The 19,957-nt window shown below is 46.4% G+C and overlaps 1 protein-coding gene across 3 annotated transcripts in view; it reads left to right on the forward strand.

Annotated features, from left to right (window-relative positions):
- The window catches only part of LMBR1 (limb development membrane protein 1), a 135,937-nt gene continuing 116,283 nt past the window's right edge, over positions 304-19,957 (forward strand). For 2 of the 3 annotated variants that reach the window (XM_018046643.1, XM_018046644.1), the window contains exon 1: positions 304-597. In XM_018046643.1, the coding sequence (XP_017902132.1) occupies positions 532-597 (66 nt within the window). In that variant the 5' untranslated portion in view covers positions 304-531. Of the gene's footprint in view, positions 598-4,679; positions 4,743-19,957 lie in introns of those variants that run through there. The other variant, XM_013963627.2, reaches the window with a different exon arrangement.

A 19,957-nucleotide genomic window follows, 5' to 3' on the forward strand; every position in this document is an offset into this window, starting at 1 on the left:
CCCAGCGGACACCGCCCAGGGAACTGGCGGTTCGGTGCCGGTGAGGGGAGCGGACTGCAGCTGCCACACAGGGTCGTCCCCGGCGCGCCGCCCGCCCCCGTTAGCCCGCGCTCACGCGGGACCCGACCCCAACAGCTAGCTCCTCGCCCGGCTCTAGGCTGGAATTTGCCGGCTCTCGCGAGGGGCGTGGCCCCAAGGCCCACCCGCCAGGCCCCGCCCCCGGCCTCACGCCCCCTCAGGGGCCCTCGGCGCGCTCCTCTGACGCGCGGCGCCTTCCTCTGACGTCACGCCCCGCCCCCGCCCCGCCCCGGCCCGCGACGCGCCAGCCCTCGGCACACCGAGCGGCTTCTCCTCAGGCGGCGGTTGAGACGGCGGCTGTGGCAGCAGCAGGGGTTCTGGTCACCGTCCGTGTAGCGGCCGACTGTCCGCCCATTCCCGTCCCGGCCGGCGAGGCGGCCGTCCAGCCCCTCGAGCCGGTAGGCGATGGTGCGGCGGAGCGCGCGGGCGGCGAGGCGGCGGGCATGAAGGAGGATGGAAGGGCAGGACGAGGTGTCAGCGCGGGAGCAGCACTTTCACAGCCAAGTGCGGGAGTCCACGGTGAGCGCCCCCCGCCCGCCTCGTCGGCCTCTCCCCGCCTCGGTCCACCTGCCCTCCCCTCCGGCCCTCCCCTCTTCCCTAGGGTCCCCGCGGCGCGCCTCTCCCCCAGGCCCCGTCCCCACCGCGCGCCCAGCTGCTCCCTGTCCTGGCGCGGTTCCGTGTATCACCTGTCCGCCCCCGGGAGTGCTTCGGTGCCACCTGCGTCCTGCTCGCCCCGGGCTCGTCCTGAGCCGGTCACCCTCCCAGCGGCGGACGACGGCCCCGCAGCCCACCCTGCAGCCGTGGCCCGCACCCCCGTGGCTCGGCTCCCCCGTGGCTCGGCTCCCCCTAGTGGCCTCACCCCGTGGCCCGCTCCCCCGTGACCGGGTCCCCCGTGTCCCGGCTCCCCCTGTGGCCTGGCACAGTAGGCAGGTGTGCAGGCGGGCATCCAGCAGGACCTGGGCCGCCCTCGCAGGCGCCGGGCAAGGGCCAAGCTTGGTATCCTAGCCCGGCCGGGACCCTCGTCCTGGTTAGCACACACCTTTCCGAAACCTGGCGTTTGGTGTGAAGACCCAAGGTCTATGGGGTTGAGGGCCCCGAGCAGAAGTCCTTTGTGCTCTGGAAGCAGCATCTGAAGGGAGCCATCCGTTGTTGGTCCCCTGTCCTTCTGTGCTGCTGCCAGGGGTCGGGAAGCAGGCTTGGCCTTAGCAACCTCCTTTGATGTTTTCACCTTTTCCTGATGGCACTGGAGCACGTTATGGTTGCGTGTGTTTGTGTTTTCATAACGATGTAAAATATGTAAACTTGGGGTATTTGTGGTTACCTCTTCCTTCTTCTAACTCCCTTCCCTCAAACTCAGTCAGTCCCTTGGTTTTAGGTGGAAAATGCTGGTTGAGAATTGCCTAGTTTGGGTAGTTACTGATCTAGAAAATTGAGAACACTCTGCCAAGTCATACCTTGGAATAAAGAGATGTAAGTTCTGAACTGGTGGACTCTGATACGGCATTTTAGTTTAAATTTGTGACTTGAAGCTGAAATAAACAGAAGCACGTAATCATCCATGCCCAGCCTGAGGCGCTTTAAGCACGCTGCTGCAGTCCCGAAGACAGACTGAGAAGCGGGGCGGCCAGCGTCCCAGAGGCCAGTCCCTTCTCCTGGTCTGGGTCCTCTCTGTTCCACCAGGAGGAGCCACTCTCCTGGCTTTAACAGCTGGGCTTAGCTTTGAACTCACAGACACAGAACCTTATGGTATGCTCTGTCCTGTGTCTAATTTCTTTCACTCATCAGCGCTTGTGAAATTCCTCTGTGTTGTATGTGACTGTGATTCATCCATAATGCTGTAGCTGTGTGGCTCTAGCACAGTTTATCTTTATTTTACTGTTGGTGGGCGCTTCAGTCGTGTTCAGGCCCTGTTTACCAGTATTCTTGTACATGGCTTTTGGTGAATGTGTGTATCCATTTGTTAGGTCTGCACTCAGCATGGAACCTCTAGGTTATAGGTTGTGGGTTTGTTCATCTGTAGTAGATACTTTGAAGTAGTTTGCCAAAGTGAGTTGTACCAATTTACACTCCCACTGGCACTGTAGAAGAGGTTTGATTTGCTTCTCATCTGTACAAATACTTAGCATTAAAAAAAAACCATTCTGATAAGTGTCATGGTATTTATTGCACAGAAGGTTTTATTTGCATTTCCCTGATGATAAGAATTTGAGCATCTCTTCATATTTTTTTTGGCCATTTGGAAATCTTTTGTGACGAGTCTTCAGGTCTTTTCCCCATTTTTAAACTTGTTTATGTTTTTAATAGTGATTGCAAGAGTTCTTTGTGTTTTCTGGATATGATCCTTCAGTCACATATATGTATATATATGTGTATGTATATAGTAAGTCTTTTTCTCATTCAGTGGATTCCTTTTCGCTTAATGATATCTTATGAGCAGAAATTCTTAATTTTAATATAGTTCACTTTATCAGAATTTTTTCTTTTCTGACTAGTGATTTTTTTTATGTCCTGTTTAAAAAAATCTTTGGTTACTCCAAGGTTCTGAAGATGCTCTCTTGTGCTTTTCTCCAAATGCTTCATTGGTTTACTCCTTCTATCATCTGGCCACCTGATGCGAAGAGCTGATTCATCGGAGGGGCCCTGATGCTGGGAAAAATTTAAAGCAAAAGAAGAAGGGGGCGGCAGAGGACGAGATGGTTGGATGGCATCACTGACTCAAGGGATATGAGTTTGAGTGAACTCCGGGAGAGAGTGCAGAACAGGGGAGCCTGGCGCGCTGCAGTCCCATCACGGGGTTGCCAAGAGCAGAACGCGCCTTAGTGACTGAGCAGCAGCTACCTCCTCTTTAACCTGTAGCTCATCTGGAATTCATTTTCTGTGTGTGTTATAAAGTAGGAGGGATATTTTTTTTTTTCTCACTTGGATGTCTGATTGCTTCAACAGTATTTATGACCTTAGTCACAAATTGAAAGTGAAAGTCACTCAGTCGTGTCCAGCTGTTTTCAACCCCATGGACTGTAGCCTGACAGGCTCCTTTGTCCATAGAATTCTCCAGGCAGGAATACTGCAGTGGGTTGCCATTCTCTTCTCCAGGGGATCTTCCCAACCCAGGGACTGAACCTAGGTCCCCTGCATTGCAGGCAGATTCTTTATCATCTGAGTCACCAGGGAAGCCCAGTCACACAATTAAGTAACTGTATATTTGTGGGATTTAATTGAAACTCTGTGCAGTTCCATTGGTCTGTTTTGGCTGTATTTTAGATTAATCAGATATTCTTTTATTTGGATTGAGAAAAGTACCCATATTTTAGTATCCAGGAGCTTTATGTTTTTGGTCTGCTAGCCTGGAAACAACTCAGTTTTGACACTGATTCTAGAATCCCTTAGTTCTGCTCCTCCTCAGCCCTACCTCTCCTGGCCCAGGACCCCTGAATGGCGGATAGACTCTGCTGCTGCTGCGGAGCCCGTGCAGACAGTGGCCCAGCTTAGTGAGTCTCTGGTCTTTGGCTTTCCTTCCTTGAAGTGCTCATATTTAGAGTGAGCATAAATGCTTGATTTTCTCTAGGACTTGTCACCAATTCTTTTTTCATTTAGTTTTAAAAGTAGGTTTGTTTTTGCAGTCTGTGAGTTTGTTTCTGTTTTGTAAATAAGTTCATTTGTATCTTTTTTTTAAGATTCTGCTATAAGTGGAATGTATTTTTCTTTCACCTTCTGACTTCAGTTAGTGAGATAGTCTCTAGGTCCATCCGTGTTGCTGCATGTGGCGTCATTCCATCCTTTTTCATGGCTGAGTGGTGTTCCACTGTCAGAGAAAGCAGTGGCACCCCACTCCAGTGCTCCTGCCTGGAGAACTCCAGGGACGGGAGAGCCTGGTGGGCTGCAGTCCATGGGGTCTCGAAGAATCGGACACGACTGAGCGACTTCACTTTCACTTTTCACTTTCATGCATTGGAGGAGGAAATGGCACCCCACTCCAGTGTTCTTGCCTGGAGAGTCCCAGGGACGGGGGAGCCTGGTGGGCTGCCGTCTCTGGGGTCGCACAGAGTCGGACATGACTGAAGCGACTTAGCAGCAGCGGCAGCGTGTATAATGTCATGTCGTCTGCAGATAGAGACAGTTTTAACTTCTTTTCCACTTTGGATTCCTGTTAGTTTTCTTCTCTGACTGCCATGGTGCCAGTTCTTTACATTATTCAACTTTTTTTGTTTTGCCAAAAAGATAAAATACACGTAGCTTACAGTTTACCATTTTTGAGTGTGCCTTTAGTGACACTGAGCACATTTGCACTGCTGTGAATCACCACCATCCATCTCCAGAACTTTATCGCCATTCCAGACTGAAACTCTTTCCTTCGATGAAAACTGGCTCCGCGCTCCTTCCAGCTCCCGGTGGCCACCGCTCTGCTTTCTGTCTCTGAATGTTACTGTCCAGGTAACTCGTGTACGTGGGGTTGTGCAGTATCTGTCCTTTTGTGTCTGGCTTATTTCCCCTAGCGTGTTTTCAGGCTTCATCCATGTTGAGGGACGTGTCGGCATTTCCTTCCTTTCTAAGGCTGGATAAAATTCCATTGTGTGTGCAGCCTTGTTTTGCTCATCCGTTCACCCATCAGGGGACCTTCGGGTTGTTTCCTGGCTACTGTGACCGATGCTGCTGCGAACATGGGGGTATGAATACTTGTTCCAGGCCTTGGTTTCAGCTCTTTTAGGGATATGCCCGGAGTCTGAGTTTCTGGAGCTCATGGTAATCCTGCGCTTCGTTTCCTGAGGAGTCGCCGTCCCGCTCCCCACAGAGGCCGGACCGTCTTCCATTCCTGGCAGTGATGTGCCAGAGCTTCAGTTTCTCTGTCTCTTCACCGACACCTGCTGCTTTCTGGCTTTTAAAAAGGCGTAGTTCTCCTAGTGGGTGTGCAGCGGTATTTCATTATGGTTTTGACTTGTGTTTCTGATGGTTAGTGATGTTGAGCATTGGTTTATGTGCTTTTGGACATTTGTGTATTTTCTTTGAAGAAATGTCTATTGGAAGCCCGTTGCCCATTTTTGAATTGGGTTATTTTGTTGTTGAGTTTTAGGAGTTCTTTATATATTCTAGATATTAATCCCTTTGTGATCTGACAATGTTTTCTTTCATTCCGTGGGTTGCCTTTTTACTCTAAAAGGTGGTGGACTAAAGTTTTAAATTTTGGTGAAGCCCTGTTTTTTTTTTCACTTGTTTGTCATTGTTGCCTGTATTGTTGGTGTTCTATCCAAGAAATTATTGCCAAATCCAGTACCATGAAGATTTTCCCTTATGTTTTCTTCTAAGAGTTGTATAGTTTTAACTGACATTTTTGAGGTCTTTGATCCACTTTGAGTTAGTTTTTTGTATGTGGTGTAGTATTTAATTTTTAAAAGCTCATGTAATAATCTTACTTTAGTATTATGAATCTTTAATATTATGAATATTTCAGAGTTCTCTTGTCAGTTACTATAATGGTCACATTTAGCTGCTACTGTGAGGTGGTAATGATCCAGTTCTTTCTTCTTTTTGCTGTCTTTTTATTTCCTTTTCCTTTTGGATCTCAGGTGCACAGAATTAGATCACTCTTTTAAAACATTTATTTGTTTATTTTTGGCTGTGCTGGGTGTTTGTCGCTCAAAGCCCTCTCTCTCGTTGGGGAGCGTGGGGGCTCCTCTCGAGTTGGGCTTCTCATTGCAGTGGCTCTCTTGCTGCGGAGCACAGGCTCCAGGGCGCCCGGGCTCTACGGTGCACGGGCTCCAGGGCGCACAGGCTCCAGGTGCACAGGCTCCAGCAGTTGCAGCGCCTTTGGATTGGGGCACAGGCTCAGTGATTGTGGCACACACAGGCTTAGTTGCTCTGAGGCATGTGGGATCCTCCTGGAGCAGGAATCAAACCTGTGTCTCCCGCTTTGGCAGGTGGCTTCTTTACTACTGAGCCACCAGGGAAGCCCTGTGACTGGATATCTGAATAGGTCATATGTAGAAGGACAAGCCCCTGAAACAGGCAATGGCAAACCGCTCCAGTGTTCTTCCCTGGAAAATTCCACGGACCGATGAACCTGGCAGGCTACAATCCATGGAGTAGCAAAGAGCTGGACACGACTGAGCAGCTGAGCACACAGGATGAAAAAAGATTTGAGTGAGGCTCATGCTGCAGTTGGTAAAGCTGCAAGTCATTCAGATTAGCCAGGGTGAGGAGTGTCCAGTCATTTTTATGCTTTGGACAGAGTTCACATTTTTTGTCTTTGTTCAGATATAGCTACAGAGTGATCTTATTTATTCTTCATCCGTTATGGTCACAGAGTGGCCTTCTCTGATGTTAATGTTTTCTGAAGTTGTTGATTTTCCATGGGAGAATCAAGTCCTAGCTAGGAGTACCTGGCTGTGAGTAGCTAGCCAGTTTCAGAGTTCTAGTTACTAAGAGAACCTGATGTAGCTTTGTTAACTTAATGTCTAGATTTTAAAAGAACAAGGTGATGGGGACTTTCTCCTTCATATTCTGTACTTGCTGTCCAGGAAGTTCCATGTTTTCAAATTTTTCCAGGGCTGGCTACCTAAGTTTTGGGGCCCAGTACAAAATGAAAATACGATTTTCATAGTTGAAAAGCAGGGGAAAATACCATTAAAGTTACAATAATCTTGTGCCGCGGCCAGCACAAGCAAGAGTCGCACCTGCACAGGGAGAGAACGGAGCGTCCCCGCTAAGAAAAATAAGAGACAAAAGATGGGGTTGAGAGGATCAGACCAAAATGGCTGATGCCTTCCTTTATTGTGCTGCAGTATATATAGGATAAAGTACGTGACTTCTGACATTCACAAGATTGTATATTAATCTCCAGATACAATCACAAGACCCTTACCATTGTGTACAGATCACAAATAGATAATCTATCTTCTATCAATAAGCTAATCTATCTTCTATGAAATGTTGCAAGACCGAGACGTCCCGGAGCCTTAAGGGTAGTAAATTCTTCAGGGGGGCGGGACAGGGAGCTTAGGGACGTGCCTAAGGCTCTGCATAACGCCGAGCAGCTCCCAAGACTTAACCCTTCACGGGCAGTCCCCCGCAGCTCCCCTCTCTTTATTTTTTTAAAAGCTCCATAAGATGTCGGTGTTGCAACATGTTTTTATGTATCAGAACTCTCATATGTAAAAATTCTTTAACAATGCTACGAATAAGGCAAGGAGCTAAACAAATCAATATAAGCACAACAGTCAGAACCGCGCCCACAGCAATTATGCTACGCCACAGTGAATGAAGGCTAGGGAAGTTAGAAAATAAATTTTGTAAAAAATTATCAACAGTATCAGCTATGTTCAAAGTAGCTTTTGGAGAATTTTCAATATTAAGAATTTCATTATGCAACTGCAGTAGATCTAGAGACACATTAGTATTAAACCATATTTTTTGTAGATGTTTTTTCACCTTATCCCACGGAAAATCAGATGCATTATAAGCCTTTTTTGTAACACAAATCCACTTATAATTAGCATGACATTGGATTTTCATGCGGAAACTAATGCTCTGAACTTGTTCTCCTAGAACTCTAACCACATCATATAAAGCTGATAGTCTATCTTCTATTTTTCTATCTATATCTTCTTGTGTTCCCATTACTTTAGTAACATTATATGACAAGGAATCTACAGTATGAGCAGCTTGAATGGATTGTGCTAAAGATACAGAAGCGGTGACAGCATTTGCTATAAGGGTGATTAAAGATACTATACCCAGAACAATCAGGCTCACACTTTTTTCAGTGCGGCTAAGAGCTGTGTTAATGCGTTGTAGCAATTTTAAAGCAGTCTCGTCATACCAAGCTTCAGTTATTTCAACAGGTAACATTACAAAAGCAGGTTGTTTTACTATTATAACTTGTTCTCCTTTAGCAACACCTCTTATGCAATTGGTAAGTATGCAATTAGAACAATTTAAATGATAAATATTCAATGACAGTGTTATTTCCACATGGCCTTGTATCAGCATGAATGGATAAGGGACACAAGCTCTTGGATATAAAAACCCTGTAACTCCTACATTACCATTTTTACTCCCACTAATATTGGGTTATAAATATAGACTATTGCCATGACCAAAAGCAGCCAAAAGTTTCCACAGTTTTGTTTGATATACTTGAGCAGTGTTTACAGAGAAAATGGGTGGATGCTGTCCTCGATATTCAGGGAAATCAGGTGTTCCCCCAGGTGCCCAATCCCATAAAAGGGTGGCATCGGCGTTGTTGATGTTGTACACTGACGCAACCCGGGCTTGACATAAAGTCCAAGGAGTGTCTATTCTTATGTCGATGCTTAGATGTTTGTCGCAAAACGGAATGTCGAGAGGTCCGGTTCCGTCACGGTACGATCTTTTTCCGGTTTTTTTATCAATGCCAGAAATAGTCACTCGAGGATAAGATATATCAGCTGACACCTGTATACAGTGAGGATGTTGTGATTGATAAGAAAAGCACATAGGATATTGTGTAGTAAGACCATAAAAAGAGATATTAGCTTGCTGGGGAGAAATATGAATATCTGATTTTCCTCCCAAAAGACTTGTATCATTGACATAGACAGGTACTACTTCTTTATCCCATCCTAATGATTGAATCGTAGGTGGATCGGAAATGTATGTCCAAAAAGCCGCAGCCGCCCCGTTTTGTATCTGCAGCCTCTCTGGGATCTAGCGCGGCGCTTTGGCATCTTATAGCATCTAAGAGCCGTGCCACGAAGTCTTGATAAGGCTCATCAGGTCCCTGTCGGACTTTTGAGAGATCTTCTGTCTTAATACTAGAGTTAGGAAGTTTTTTCCATGCCTGTCGAGCCGCATTTGATATTTGTGGATATGCACCAGGTAAAAAGTTAAGTTGAGTATTAGTAGCCTGGAAAGCACCTTCACCAGCCAACATTTCGTAGGAAGTTTGTATACCTTGTTGCTGATTGACATCGGCTATACGAGCACACTGTTCAGCATATTTAGATTTCCATAGTAAATAATCTCCTCCCGAAAGACAGGCCCTAGCTATTTGTTTCCAATCATTTGGGGGTAGATTTTGAGTACCCAAACTTTCTATCATAGCAATAGTGAATGGAGCGGTAGGACCGTATTGTGAGCAAGCAATCTTTAACTCTTTTAATTGTTTAAAAGGCAGCGCTTCATAAAAACGCTGGTTGTTATTTTCAAAGACAGGAAAAGCAAAAGAAAAGTCGGAGACGACCTCACCAAGTCGTTGTGCTTGTTTCAATGCCTTTTGCAGCGGAGACACAATCTCAGATGGAGGAGGAGGAGGAGGAGGCCCCGGAGGGGGATCGAGACCTGCTATAATGGAAGGAGCATAGGCAGGGGGAAGAGGCGGAGCAGAAGGAGATTTAGAGTTGCTAATGGGAAGCTTAATTCCTGAACTCTGTAAAGCAACAGTGAGGTTTTTTAAACATTCAATCAAATCATCTTTAGATGTTGACGCCCCCTTTTCTTGTGCTAAAAAACCCCAATCTTCTTGATGGTATTTAGCAGCTTCTTCGTCTAATTCCGCCTCATCTGTGGATGAAAGTGAATCATCATTATCTGAAGGACGCGATAATTTAGAAAACGGAGGGTCGCCTTCAACTCCCTTGGGAACAGCATACCTGGGTTCCGGATCAGGAACATGTAGAGGATTTTCTTCCTGTTTCAGTAAATTTTCTAAACGTTTTAATTCATCATTATCAAAGTCCAGACAATCACGAATTAGTGTCCAAAAGGATAAAGTTTCAACAGGCACCTTTTCAGGGCCATGTAGAGTATAATGAGCCCGAATTTGTTCCCCTACCTTTTTCCATGTTTCTAAATTTACTGTACCTTCTCTGGGGAACCAAGGGCAAACTTCCTCAATAAATGAAAGAAAATTGATTAATTTAGGTTTGGAAACAGTAATTCCCCGATGTTTTAACATTACAGATAACATATGTACAAACAATTGACGACTATGCGTCTGTCCCATATTTATACTCTCAACTATATACCTTACTACTCCTCCTCAATTTAAATTCACTTGTATACGTATACTCACTCTTTTTAGCTAATAAGAGTAGTGGTGAGGAAAACTGTCGAAATCGAGCCCCACGTTGGGCGCCACCTGCCGCGGCCAGCACAAGCAAGAGTCGCACCTGCACAGGGAGAGAACGGAGCGTCCCCGCTAAGAAAAATAAGAGAGAGACAAAGGATGGGGTTGAGAGGATCAGACCAAAATGGCTGATGCCTTCCTTTATTGTGCTGCAGTATATATAGGATAAAGTACGTGACTTCTGACATTCACAAGATTGTATATTAATCTCCAGATACAATCACAAGACCCTTACCGTTGTGTACAGATCACAAATAGATAATCTATCTTCTATCAATAAGCTAATCTATCTTCTATGAAATGTTGCAAGACCGAGACGTCCCGGAGCCTTAAGGGTAGTAAATTCTTCAGGGGGGCGGGACAGGGAGCTTAGGGACGTGCCTAAGGCTCTGCATAACGCCGAGCAGCTCCCAAGACTTAACCCTTCACGGGCAGTCCCCCGCAATCTTGTATTAGTTTCAATCAATTAGTACTGCTAAGTAATTCAGTTATATCTACTTTTCTTTTTCTGATTCTTTTCCGTTATAGGTTACTGTTGTTGTTTAGTCACTAAGTCGTGTCCGACTCTTTCGTGACTCCGTGGATTGTAGCCCGCAAGTCTTCTCTGTCCATGGGACTTCCCAGGCAAGAATATTGGGGTGGGTTGCCATTTCTCCAGGGGATTCCTTAACCCTGAGCCTCTGGGGAACCCCTATTATAGGTTATTACAAGATATTTAAGATAGTTCCCTGGAGAAGGGAATGGCAACCCACTCCAATATTCTTGCATGGGAAATTCCATGGACAGAGGAGCCTAGCAAGCTACAGTCCATGGGATCACAAAGAGTCAGACATTGCTTAGTGATTAAACAACAACAAAGCCTAGAAATAAGTGGTGTTTTAGGCCTATTTGTATGCTTGAGTTTTCCATTTGTATTGAATAAAATGGGAGTAATAAAGTTTACATCTGCTTTAAAAAAAAATAAAAAAAGATAGTTCCCTGTGCTATATAGTACAAACAAAAATTGAGGTAAGCTGTTGCTAATAGACTTGCTTGACAAGAAATTTTAAAAGTAGTTCTAAAGAGAGAAGGAAAATTAGGTAAGAAACTCAGATTTACATAAGAAAAGAAAAAGTATTCTGAATAAATTAAGGTTAAATAAATTTCTTGTTTTTAATCCAACATATAGCAGTTTATTGAAAGTGATAACACCAGTGTATCCAGTGATTAGCTTGTGGATAAGTAAAATGAATGACACTAACGTTGTAGGGACAGCTGGAAGAAATTGGGAAAACTCTGTAAGGTAGCTGCACTACCTATGAAGCAGTATAGTGTATTTAATTGTAAATTCTAGGGCAGCCAACAAAAATATTTATAAAGAAGTGTAACTGTTAGGCTAACAGAAGAGAGAAAATAGAATCACGTAAAATCCTCAGTTTAAACCAGAGATGGCAGAAAAAGACTAAAGGCAAAAATCTAAATAGCATGGTCAATGAATAGAAAATTGTTAAAACTATGATAACTATTAAAACAACAATATCAGTGATTACTTTAATGGTCTAAATAAATCACTTAAAAGATTGTCAGAGTGAATTAAAAATCCCAAGTGTGTGTTGTCTATAAGAAATCCACTAAATATAAAGATACAGATATATTAAAAGTGTGTTATCCTGGGTGGTGCTGGCGGTAAGGAATCAGTTTGCCAGTGCAGGATTTGTGAAAGACTTGGGTTCAGTCCCTGGGTGGGAAAGATCCCTTGGAGATCCCATTTCCTAAATGGCAACCCACCCCAGTATTCTTGCCTGGAGAATCCCATGGGCAGGGAAGCCTGGTGGGCTAGAGTCCATGGGGTCACAAAGAGTTGGATATGACTGAGCATGTGCGCGCGTGTGCACGCACACATACATACACACACATTAAAAGTAAAGGGATGCAGAAAGATAGACCGTGTTAACTAATCAAGAGAGCTGAAGTAGCTGTTAATTTCAGACAAGGTGGACTTAGAGCCAGGAAGATTGTCGGGAATAAAAGGAGCAATGCATAATGATAAAGGGTTAGCTTTCCTAAAGGACATAACAGTCCTTAGTGTGTATGCGCGTGACAACAGAGCATCAGAATACATGAGGCAGAAACTGAGTGAACTGCCAAAGGAAACGGATGAATCCACTAACATAGCTGCTGCTGCTGCTGAGTCGCTTCAGTCATGTCCGGCTCGTAGTGACCCCATGGACTGCAGCCCACCAGGCTCCTCTGTCCATGGGATTTTCCAGACAAGAGTACTGGAGTGGGGTGCCATTGCCTTCTCCGACTAACATAGCTGGAGACTGCAACACCCCCTCTGTTGGTAATGGGCAGATCCAGTAGGCAGAAAATCAGTAAGCGTATACATATATAGTTAAACTAAATAATACGATCAGTCAGCTGGATCTAATTGACATTTACAGATGCCTTCATCCAACAATAGCACAATGTATGTTCTTCTCAAGCTTGCATGAAACATTCACGGAGATGAGCCGCACTTTATAATGCACCTTAAAAGCAGAAACCACACGACGTCTGCTCTCACACCACAGTCCAGGTAGACTACAGATTAGTAACACAGATAGCATTGGGGAGCTCTGAAGTACTCGGAAAGCAGAAGAAACCCTGAAGGAAATCAGTCCTGAACATTCATAGGAAGCACTGATGCTGAAGTTGAAACTGCAGTACTTTGGCCACCTGATGTGAAGAACTGACTCATTGAAAAAGACCCTGATGCTGGGAAAGATCGAAGGCAGGAGGAGAAGGGGATGACAGAGAATGAGATGGTTGCATGGCATCACCGACTCGATGGGCATGAGTTTGAGCAGGCTCTGGGAGTTGGTGATGGACAGGGAAGCCTGGAGTGCTGCAGTCCATGGGGTTGCAAAGAGTTGGATACGACTGAATGACTGAACTGAACTGAAGCTATCTAAGATAAACAGGAAAAACACAAATTACTAGAATCAGAAATGAAAGAGCAGCTATTGCAGATGATTCCATTGGCATTGCAACGATACTGCAGGATATTATGAACATTTCTGTGCCCACAGATTTGAAAACTTAAGATGAAATGAACAAATTCCGTCAAAGATACAGTTTGCCAGAGCTCACACAAGGAAAAGCAGATAGTAGAGTAGGTCTGTATCTACTAAAGAACTTGAATCAACTGTTAACCTTCCCAAACCAGTGCCAGATTGTTTGGCTGGTGATTCTCCCAAATATTTAAGGAAGAAGTGATATAAATTCTCTGCAATCTCTTACAGAAAATAGAAGCAGAGGGAAAACTCCCTAACTCATCCTGTGAGGCCAGTATTACCCTAATGCCAGACAGAGACACTGTAGTGAAGGAAAACTACAGACTGATGCCTCTCATGAGCATAGATGCACAAATCTACAAGAAGATACTGGTAAGTGGATTCCAGCAGTGTACAAAAGAACTCCACACTGTTGGGATTGTACTACAAAAGCCACTTTGTGTCGTCTGTTACATCAGCAGGCTAAAGAAGAAACACCCTAAGATGGTATCAGTAGATCAGAAGGAGCATTTGACAAGATCCAGCATCCATTCATGATAAACTCTCAGTAAACTGGAAGTAGAGGTGAACTTCCTCAGCTTGGTAAAGAGTATCCGCAAAATACCTATGAAAAGTGTTAGTCCCTCAGTTGTGTCTGATTCTTTGTGACCCCATAGACTGCAGCACGCCAGGCTTCCCTGTTCTTTACCATCTCCCAGAGTTTGCTCAAACTCATGTCCATTGAGTCAGTGATGCCATCCAACCATCTCATCCTCCATTGCCCCCTTCTCCTCTTGCCCTCAGTCTTTCCCAGCTTCAGGGTCTTTTCCAGTGAGTCAGCTTTTTGCATCAGGTGGCCAAAGTATTGGAACATCAACTTCAGCATCAGTCCTTCCAATATTCAGGGTTGATGTCCTTTAGGATTGACTGGTTTGATCTCCTTACAGCATCACGGTTCAAAAGCATCAATTCTTCAGTGGTCAGCTTTCTTTATGGTCCAACTCTCGCATCCATATATGACTGCTGGAGAAACCATGGCTTTGACCATATGGACCTTTGTTGGCAAAGTGATGGGTCTGTTTTGTAACATGCTGTCTAGGAAACAGTTATAAAGAAGCTGAATATTCTCGTCCTGCTGCTTGCAGCGGGGCTCTGTTGGATCTTTGTGCCATACCCCTGATGACAGCTTGGGGCTCATCTTACAGCTTTAGAGTCACTTTCACCTATTGAGCAGTCGACTCCAGTCTCATCTAAACGCTCACCTTTCATCCAGTTCAGAGTGTCTTCCCTTTTCCCTGATCATACCTGACGGAGGCTGAGAAACTAGCAGTGGAAAGGGAGTGTGATTTACTCAGCTTATTTTAAAATTTTGTCAGGGTACTCAGTGGGATTCAGGAGATTGTCAAGATCGTTCCTATTTGTGTTAGTACCTCCAGTATACCTAAAATACATTAAGTATCAGACATAGTTTAGGAGATTTAGGAGACAGGTTTCATTTCCATGAAGCGTTCGGTAGAGATCATTGCTGTGCTGCAGCCTGTGGACGAGGGGTTTGTGGGGATCCAGGAGGCGGGAGGCTGTGTGGTGGGAAGGGCTGCAAGTGGGAGGAGGAGCCCGGAGGACGAGTGACACTGCCCTTCCTTTGCGTTTTCTCAGACGGGTTTCAGAATGGATTTAAAGGGCTTCTTGCTCACGACTCAATTGTAAGAATGTATAGAATCTGAAAAATCTCAAGAACAAGTAATAAAGTGTAATATTGTAGATGACGTTAATGAACTAGAAATTTGCTGCGTTAATCTTGAGAGATGGAATATTTACTCCTTGTTAAATGTCTCAAGTGTTATTTTTTGTGAGGAAATACTGTTTATTCTTTGTTGAAGCACAAATTGAAAGGCATTGGGCAGTTTATTGTGATAGGCCTAGTTAGTTGCTGTTAGAGTAGATATCAGCATGTGCTATGCATTCAGATTAAGTGTGGAAATGGAGCCCTGGCCATTTTGTTGTCTCTGTTTTGAAAGGTGGTTGTTGGAGTTACAGCGAAGCAGTGAACATCTTTGTACATATATCCTTGTGTACATATGCAAGTAGATCTGAACAGAATGCTTGCAGCTGCTAGCAACAAGAATGCAATGTGTTTTTCATCAAGTAGGGGTTTATTTTACTGTAAAAAGTCTGAAAGAATGATGTATTTATACATGTTGCAACATGAATTAACTTTGAAAACATGCTTAGTGAAAGAAGCCAGACACAAAAAGTCAGATATTGTATGATTCTTCTGTATGAAATATCCAAAATAGGCAAGTCCACGGAGCCAGAATTTTCTCCTGGCTGTGAGGGGCTTGGGAAGTGGAGTGCTAGAGTGGGGGGCACTTGGGGCTTCCCTGGTGGCTCAGACAAGAGCCCGCCTGCAGTGCGGATTGACTGGGTTCAGTCCTGGGTTGGGAAGGTCCCCTGGAGGAGGGCGTGGCAGCCCACTCCAGTACTCTTGCCTGGAGAATCCCCATGGACAGAGGCGCCTGGCGGGCTGCAGTCCACGGGCTCACGACGAGTCGGCCAGGGCTGACTCAGCGTGCTCGCCACGAGTGCTTTGTTTTTCGTTGCATATTTAGTTTTAAAGAATGTATTCTGGTGCTGCGCCTTTTGATGCATGGAGACTATCTCCTCATTATGGGCTATCCCATTGTTGACAGAGGGCCCCAGTTTGTCTTAACACTTTTTGTCTTAATGCAGCCTTGTCTGAGGGGAAAAGAATGTGACATTTTAACTCTCTTTGTTGTTAGCATCTGCTTGGTATGTCTCTGTTTATTGTTTTGTCTTCATCCTTCTGAGTCACTTTATTTTAGCTATGTCTTAATCTGAGAGTTTCCTTTTAGTAGTTTTACTTACAATTATGATTTCTATATGTTTCATCTTTATTATGTTATTATTTTTGTAACTATTTGTGTTTTCTTGTGTTTCACTACATAGTCTGGCCCTTAAGGTAATTTGAAAGCATTATGATTTTAATTTTAGTTACTGTTTGGTTCACTTAAAGGATACTAAGCATCTCTGATTTCTGATTTCGCAACTTTAAGATAAAGCCAGGTCTCTGGCTCTGCTGTAGAATGAGACTATTGGCTTAGTTACAGTTTACTTGTCTCCTCTCCCAGGATTTTGTTAGAAACCCTTCAGTGGTAGCTCTCCTCGAGGCCATTTGTACCCATTACTCTTAAACGATGTTTATGCCTGTAGTGATCTTAAATTAGCTGAAGCCCATCAGTCTTAAATGAGAGACTTGTAGTACAGTTTGATTCTAATGCACTAGTTTGAATTTAGGTTCAAATCTTACACCTGGAATTGAAGTATATTTGCTTGTAACAGTTTAATATTATAGATTTTTCCCAACATGTGAAAGAAGAGCATCCTAGGAAAGCCTTCTTAAGCTGAAATGGCACAGAGCAGAGAAGCAGTCACTTGCTCACAGACACACAGAATAAACCGATGAAGCCCAGATACTCACAGACACTGTTCACAGTTGCTGTGGCTCAATGCTGACTGTGGTTCCCAGGGAGGCAGGAGCTGGGCGGGGCTGCTCACGGCTGGGGTGGACACTGCCTCTGTATAGCTCAGTAAGACATGCCGAGCTGAAGGAGATGTTTGCTTTTCACTTTTTTTTCCTTTCCAAAAGCTGAAGTGATATAAAGCAGACTTTAGGAATACCTCTGTTAGGTTACCTGTGGCTGGGAACTCAGCTTCCAGATGCCTGGCCATTCTTGCTCAGCATCAGGACTGAGGCTGCAGGTCCCCAGTGGGGGCTGCTACAGGGCGGCTGGCAGAGAGCAGAGGCACGCGTGCTGCTGCTGCAGGCTCGGCTAGCCCTGCGCTCCCCTCCCTGTCTGGGGAGAGGAGCTCTGTCTCCTCAGAGGGCCCTTGGAGCCGTCCTCTCCCTTCCTGCCGGCACGCCTCACCTCTCGTGGCGAGGAGCTGCGGTGCCCCCTTTTTTGGTTAGGTGTTTCCTTTTGTCCCCCGGGAGGGAGGAGAATAGGAGGCCCCGCCGTGCCTTGTTCTCATTTTACACGTCCCTGTGGGTCTGTCTCTGCTAAAGATGTGCTCATTTGAGAAGGAGCTCTAGCTCCCGTCTTTGGAGCTAGAGAAATAGTCTGACCAGTTCTGTGACTGTTTTGTTCCAGTCTGATACAGTTTATGTTCATAGAAACTTTTATTTCCAAAGTAGTAAAATGTCCGTTAGTTTTTATAATTGTTAGCGTTACTCTGCTCTCAGAGGGGTTGCTTTCCGTTAGTCTTGTCCATCTCATGCCATGCATTTTGGTTCCTCGATTTCTGTTTGTCCATTATCGTTCATGACTTCTCATGTACCACTTTGCAGCACAAACATCTTGGGACTCCTGAGACTGCTCTTCTACTACCAGCTTTACTTACTAATTTTCAAAATCGTAAAGCATGCTTTAATCACGGCTTTCTGTTCTTCCAGCTTCCTTGGGCAAGCCCTTTTTCTGCAGCTGCTTCTTTCCCAGGAACCCCAGTGGATGGGCGTGTCCACTCCTGTCTGTCGCTTGGGTTCACTTTTCTCCCAAACCCACTTAGCTTTCATGGCCCATTATTTCACTCACTCTCGCTGATGCCCAAAAGCAGTGGTTCTCAAACAGTGGTCTAGGGGTTTCTGAGGGTTGGTGGTTAAAACCCTGGGAGAAGATTCTGGCTCTACTCAGAAATCATAGACAAGAAGAATGTTTAAAGGCCGGCAGGAAAAGGGAAGCCAGTTAGTGATGGAGTCTGGGAGAAGAGTCAGAGAAGGAGGAAGCTCGCTGATGTCAGGGTGCTACTTAGAGGGCAGGTGAAATCATGAAGTGTGGTTTGGCTGTTGGTTCACCACTGCCTGCTGCCAGAAGTGCTTTGAGTTGGTCAGTGGGTGTGAAGTGAGCTAAGTGGTTGGAAGAGTGAGTGAGTGAGCGGTGTGAAAAGTGGAAGTCCACGAGTGGAGGCCGTAAAGGGGAGACAGAGAGCAGGGTATGGGGGGGAAGAGGACTGGCTGGCCAGGTTGTGATGTCGGGCTCTCTGCCCCACAGCCCCTCGCTCTCGCCCGTTTTGTAAGTGCCTGGTCGTGTGACGGCCCAGAGCGCTCACAGCACTGCGCGGGCGCGGCGTGGCCCACCTGCTGGGTCACGGGCCGCTCTTGTCCTGTAGACATGTGGAAGCCCTCGCTGGAGAGCCCTGTGCGCGCATCATGGCTGCGATGTGGCAGGCCGGCCACGAGGAAGTGCAATGCGGCTGCCTGCGGTCGCGGGGCCGCCACCAGAGAGGGAGCGTGTCCCCAGTGCCCGCAGCTCCTTGCGCTTCCCCAGCCTCCCCGCTCACGCCGCGCCCGCCCTGGGCTCCGCGCGCAGGGTGAGCAGCGAGACGGTGGGCGTGGTCCGCAGGGCAGCCAGCAGGTGGAGCGGCCCGAGGCCCCGGCGGATGGAGGCCACCAGCGGCCGCCGCAGCAGATGTGGCACCAGGTGGCCGTGGCCCTCTCGGCACGGGCCCTGCTGGGAGACGGGGGAGCAGCGGACGGCTCACTGGCTACCATTCAAAAGGTGCTGCAGGCGGGGAGTTCCTGTTTGCTCAGTGAGCTGGCACGGACTGCTGCTGCTGGTGGCTTATAGCTTAGCCCCCAAAATGATAGCTGCTCCTTGTCTTGGGATCCCAGATGAGCCTCCAAGATGGTAGTGATAGCTTACACGTGCAGTGAACGGTTTCCCACCCAATTTGTGGTCTCCGGAGGAGAAGATTTAACTCTGGGACCAAAGACGGTCTCAGTCACTGAGACCTTTGTGTGGTAGAAACTTTATTAAAGCAACAGTGGCAGAAAAAGCTGCTGACATAGACAGAAGAAGGGGGTAGGAAGATCACCTGCCTTGCTAGTTTAAGCAGAGCATTATATACTTTTCTGCTAGCTGCTGAGAGTAGGAAAAATACCTGAAGGCTGTAAAAGTTCTGCTCAGACCCTTTCCCGTAGCATACATCCTGGGATGACACCAACACAGGATTAGCCAGAAGGAACCGGTTAACCCAAAGCCCAAGGCTGTGGAGGGTTTACCCAGACTGTCTCCCTTAGCGATCGTTCTGAGTTCCAAAAAAGCCTGTCCTTGAACAAGAGATACTGCTGCCTACAAGGCCTACGTGTCTAAGGTAAAAGAATGTGAAATAGAAAGAATGTTTACCTCCTCCTTAAAGGGGCCTTCCACGTGGACTCCTTACCAGCCTGCCTAAAGTGAGCTCTCTTGCTGGCACTCTGAGGTGGATTTTCCCGACCGGCCTGAAGGCGGGTTTGGATGGTGCCCTCTGTGACGCTGCGCAGCTGCACCAGTTGCAGAGACTCGCTGGAGCAGCGTCTGCATGCACTGGGGCACGAGGTGCACGGCCCTGAGGACCCAGCTCCTCCGACAGGGAAGTCATGAGCGACGACGACCATGAGCATTGTGAGGCCCGCGGGTCCCGGGTTGGCAGTGACGCCTGTGGTGCAGCAGAAAAGGAAGCATGAGAAGCCTGTGGCCCAAGGGGCATCCTCGAGGGGCATCCTCAAGGGGCCCCCAGTGTGACTGGGCTCACGATGTGTCGACCATGCACTCAGCTGGAGTTGGTCGACTCGGGTAAGTGGTTTCAGCAAAGGCAAGGGAAACCCTTGGCAGCATGGCTTTTGTGAATCTGAGCACAGGGGTGGACAGTATCATTTGTTCTGGGGATGAAATGGAATGGTTGGCGTCTATAAGCACTCACCCCTCACTGA

Source organism: Capra hircus, chromosome 4, assembly GCF_001704415.2.
Source record: "Capra hircus breed San Clemente chromosome 4, ASM170441v1, whole genome shotgun sequence".
Classification (NCBI taxonomy): domain Eukaryota; kingdom Metazoa; phylum Chordata; class Mammalia; order Artiodactyla; family Bovidae; genus Capra; species Capra hircus.